Source organism: Sardina pilchardus, chromosome 23, assembly GCF_963854185.1.
Source record: "Sardina pilchardus chromosome 23, fSarPil1.1, whole genome shotgun sequence".
NCBI lineage: Eukaryota > Metazoa > Chordata > Actinopteri > Clupeiformes > Clupeidae > Sardina > Sardina pilchardus.
The window spans coordinates 28,913,623-28,918,622 of NC_085016.1; the positions used below are offsets into that span (position 1 = coordinate 28,913,623).

Below are 5,000 nucleotides of genomic sequence, written 5' to 3' on the forward strand. Positions count from 1 at the left end.
TGCCTAATCAAATCAAATGCACCAAAAAGGGAGCCTAAACGGAGGCCAGACAGAGCATGACCCACTGCGCTCTGTGGCACTTTGTGCATGAACAGAATGTGCTGTATACATCAACACGTACTTCCTCACAGCTTGGGAGTGGCCTTCATCAGACCTCTAATGAACCACTGTGTGTTCTCATTTGAGGACTTTATAGCCTTGTTTTCTCACTCACAAACGTTACTCAAATAACTAAGATTTCGACACATTATTTAGTTTAGAAAAACAACAACATCTCTGCAATAAAGTTAAAGTTTAACAGTGATGTGACTGAGTAGCTGTACTAGGTTGGCAGCAGATGGAATGCTTACATTTATTCTGTTTTTTGTTTTTTTGTTTATTTGTTTCATTTAAAGCAACTTACATGGATATACATTTCCATCAATATAAACCCCTCCTGGGCCACACGCCATTCTTGGTGTTACTAGCCCCCTGGTGTTCTAGTAGTTACAGAAGTATTATGTATATTCTTTTTTTCCCTATTCTATTATGTGAAATCTCTCACGTTTCTGGCCATAACAGTCTTCAAAGTGTGATTATATTAAACAATAAATCTGCAGAAGACCGTACAGGTAGTGGGATTGCCTTGTTGTGCTGTAGTGTACGCTGAATGTGCTTACTGGTACAGAGTGGAAATGAGTGGGACTGGTGCCAGTCTAGTTTTCTCTTCTCAGGTTTTCATGAACAGAACATCAACTTCTGAAAAATGCGATTATGCTAAACGTTTACATTGACATCTAGTTTACGCTTTTATCCAACGTGCCATATAAAAAGGGAAACATTACCTTTGGTCCACAGCAAACTCAAATGGGATTGCCTTGTGGTGCACTGACTTTTAAAAGCTAATTGTTGAAGTAGATCTTGTTGTTCTGGTCTTTAACACGTTTTTCCCCCTTTCAGGTTTTGACGAGCAGGACACAGACCTCTTCCTTTGTGACACCAACACGTGCAAATACGACGGGGAATGCCTGAGAATTGGTGACACGGTCACGTGCATCTGCGACTTCAAAGTAAGAACAGACAAACAAACAAGCCACCAGACAACTCAACAAACGACCACTTCTCTCCAGACACCCACCCTAAAGCCAACCTGAATCTAATCTCACCCTTTTCCAGAAAGCAGATCCACCGCTTCGCCCCCCCCCCCCCCCCTCTCTCTCTCTCTCTCTCTCCCTCCCTCTCCCTCTCCCATACAACAAATCAAATGAAATCAAATGGCGCTATATTGGCATGAACGAATAAAGTCATTGTTGCCAAAGCTACAGGTAGAACATGTTAATAATTCAACTTTGCATTGATATTGGTATTAGGATCAAATTAAACAATCAAGGGAAAAATCTCTCTTTTTCTATTTTCTCTCTCTCCTCAAAGAGGAATGGTTGACTTCAGACAGCTGCATGCTGTGATATCTCTCTGTACATCTATTGTCTGTGATTGGGGCAAGCTTAGTCTGAGTGGGGTTTTGGAGTGGTAGCCATGAGGCCGCAGGGGGAAGGACACAGGTAGATAGCAGTGAGTCTGCAGGACAGCTCTGGCTCAGTACTGGTGCGGAATGGGTGCGGATCTGGCCCACAGGGGGGTCCTGGTCAGATGCTATCAGCTTAACGTCATTACTGTCTGATGGGCTTTGCTGAAGATGAGCTCTCCTTGCCTCCAGGGTATCTGTATGCTGCTGTTGCTGCTGTGTATGTTTGTGTGTGTGTGTGTGTGTGTGTGTGTGTGTGTGTGTGTGTGTGTGTGTGTGTTTGTATAACCGAGAAGGCGTTGCTATAACTAAGGCGACCTAAAGGCAGTGCAATACTGCAATGTGGTTTTATTTTCTGCACAAATCAAAAACAAACATGGTGACTCTCGTCAACTCCTGAGGCAGTCTGCACAGACCACACAACATGGAAAGCAACTATAATGCTGTTAGTGCTAGTAAGCTACTGAATGCTACTGTCAGGCTAGTTCTTACATGTAGCTAGATGGAAAACATGTAGACATTTTATCATATAATACATTTAAAAAAATAACCCAAGCAATGCATAAGTGAACAATACAAACATAGTTTAACTGAATGCAGATAGTACAGGGTAATCTATACGTAAAGGGTAACATATAGAACACAGGTTGCTATTGGGAAAAAGCCAGTGGAGGGGTCTTGCTTCGCCCTGAAGGGACTTATTTTCCCTACAATGACTGGTGTTCTATACATTATCCTGCTTATTATTCGGCTACTTGCCAAAACGAAAGCCAATTCTTCATGGGTTTTTTTACTGAGAAACAAATAGTGCGCAACACACACTGAACTTGAATCAAACATTCTTTAAAATCCAGCTGATCAACCATCTGCTTCACTTTTGAATGAGTTCCATTGCAAGAAGTGACCGGACTACTTTCAGAGTGATATGAAAGACGTAAATCAGAAGCACAAAACCGCCACTGACAGCAGTACTTTTATGTTTGCAGTGGTACTTACATTCATTTATTTACTGTAGAACGGTGGGAAATCCCATTCAAGTCATTGAAGCGTTCTACTGGCATTGTGAAGAGCCATATAATAATAGAAAGTCATCTTACGGATATAAACATTAATATCTTATATTACTGTGGGACCATGAACACACAGCCTACCTCTTTCCATTTAGATATATTTCACACAGTCCTCAAAAAACCTAATTTTAGGAAATAGCATGTGCTAGATTTTTGGCCAGACATTGTTATGTAAGGGATCATTTAGATGACAAAAATAGTGACAAACCCATTATTCATGATTAGTTTGAAATATAGGGAGAAGACAAATAGGCCTACTATAAACTTACCAAGCACTGCACAACACTGTGTTGTTATTTCAATACTTACAGTATGTCTTACCATAATCTGTGGAGGTGTCTTGCTCCTTGGAGTAGAATTTCACAAATTGTGTGGAATTTCTATTTTAGTTGTAAACAATTAAAAAAAAAACTATAAGCAAGAAAGTGGGAAAGGAGACAAAGACCAAGAGAGGCTACCAGAAACCCTCAGTATCAGTGTACCAGTCACAATATAGGACAGACAGGAGTAAAAACTCTCTGATTCACAAGATCTATGTAATTATAGAAAATTCTGACTAGGGCCATATCTAGATTCTAACCATTTACGTGTGTGTGTGTGTGTGTGTGTGTGTGTGTGTGTGTGTGTGGGTGGGTGTGTGTATGTGTGTGTGTGTGGGTGGGTGGGGGAGGGGGGGCACACGTGTGTGCATGTATGTGTGCGTACACAAAGCCCTATTGTGCTCTTAAGGGAGGCACTCTGACTCTGGTCCCTGTCTCAGCGCTTAATACAATTGAGGAGCATCAGCTTTAGCATTAGGATGAGAGGGCTCAAGGGAATGTGGCTGGCTTGGTCACTCTCTCTCTCTTCCTCTCTCTCTTTCTCCCTCTCCCTCTGTCTCTCTCCCTTTTCTCTGTGCTACTGCATGGGAGAGACAGATAGAGTAAGTGAGTGAGTGGGTTTGTCTTTCTTCTGCTCTGTTACTCTCTCTCTCTTTCTCTCTCTCTCTCTCTCTCGCTCTCTCTTTTGTGTGTACTGTATGTGTGTATTATGTGCTCACCAACATGTTCACTTTATTTGTAACTGATCATTGACTCCTCTGATAAAATGCCCACGCAGAAGAGCTCATAGTTATTATTCCGTGCATGACCTCCCAAAAGCCTAGCGGGTGACGGTGCAGTTCACTCGTCCCCCAGTAGCACGCTCTGCTAGAGCTCCTGGTGTTTAGGTATTGCCTGCCAGCTCAAAGGGGAATTTCACCACGCCAGTCCAGTGCCTTGCAGTGCCCACATCCTGGACGTTGCAGTCTTAAAATGTCTCTCCATTGTAAGCCCTCTGAGTGCCCACTTTGGCCGCGATGTGCCCCCGCAATCACCTCCACCACCAGCACCACCACCTCACGCAGTGTAGCAGGAAGTGCCCAGCTGACATTTGGTGAAGCCGTGGGGGATGAATGGGGATCTTTCAGCCTCGGAGCAGCTCACTGAGCCTCAGAGAATAGTATTGATCCAGCAGCCCCTGCTCCACACCGGCCTCCACCACCACATCACTTTACCCTCAGCCTCCTCCTCTCCCCTCGCTTCTCCTCTCCTCTCGCTCCCTTAGTCCTTCCTTTTAGCTCTCTTGTTCTGTCTATCTCTCCCTCTATCACTGTTCATCCCTCTCTCAAATCTCTTCTCTTCTCTTGCTCTGTCAGGCTTTTCTTTCAGCTCTCCTCATGTTCTGTCTCTCTCTCTCTCTATCACTGTTCATCCTTCTCCTCTCCCTCTCTCTCCTCTCTCTCTCTCTCTCTCTCCTCTTAGCTCTGATCTTGTTCTGTCCACACCCTCTTCCACTACCCCATGCTTCCTCCTCCCTGAACTCTCCTCTTTTATTGTTCTTTTTATCTTTCTTTCCTTTTAGCTCCCCTCTTTATCAAGTATCTTCAAGGATCCTCTCTTTTCATCTCTTCTCTTAGTCTTTTCAGTTCTTTATTCTACCATTCTTCCTTTTTGCTTGCTGCCTTTACTTGCTTTCACTTTCATCATCTCTCTCTCTCTCACCCTCCTTCTCTCACATTGAAATTCAAGTAGACGACAGCTTCAGCACAACACCATACACAACAACTTCAGTAAAGAAGAAATAAACAGGTTGAGATGAAGGTGCGGAAGAAAGCTGATGGCAATGAAGGATTTGACTGATTATTGTGATCATCAATAATTACAGTCATTGTCATTTTATGAGAGATAAATGTACTGACCTTTGAATACTGTATAGAATTTGCATGATTTTGAGTATTAGAATAGTCAGAATAGTCTTTTCACTATTACAGTTCACAAAATGCTTTGGGCTTTCTGCGTCTCTCTCTTTTGCATGCTGGCCACTACACTCCTCTTCTCCCTCCCCCTCTTCTCCTCTCCTCCCTCTCCCCCTACTCTCATGCTCTGCTCCCCCTCTCATCTTCTCCT

General features: G+C 43.3%; 1 protein-coding gene across 5 annotated transcripts in view; it reads left to right on the plus strand.

Annotated features, from left to right (window-relative positions):
* The window catches only part of tmeff2b (transmembrane protein with EGF-like and two follistatin-like domains 2b), a 60,200-nt gene that overhangs the window by 14,304 nt on the left and 40,896 nt on the right, over nt 1-5,000 (plus strand). For all 5 annotated transcript variants that reach the window (XM_062528278.1, XM_062528281.1, XM_062528280.1 and 2 more), the window contains exon 2: nt 940-1,049. In XM_062528278.1, the coding sequence (XP_062384262.1) occupies nt 940-1,049 (110 nt within the window). The remainder of the gene's footprint in view (nt 1-939; nt 1,050-5,000) is intronic.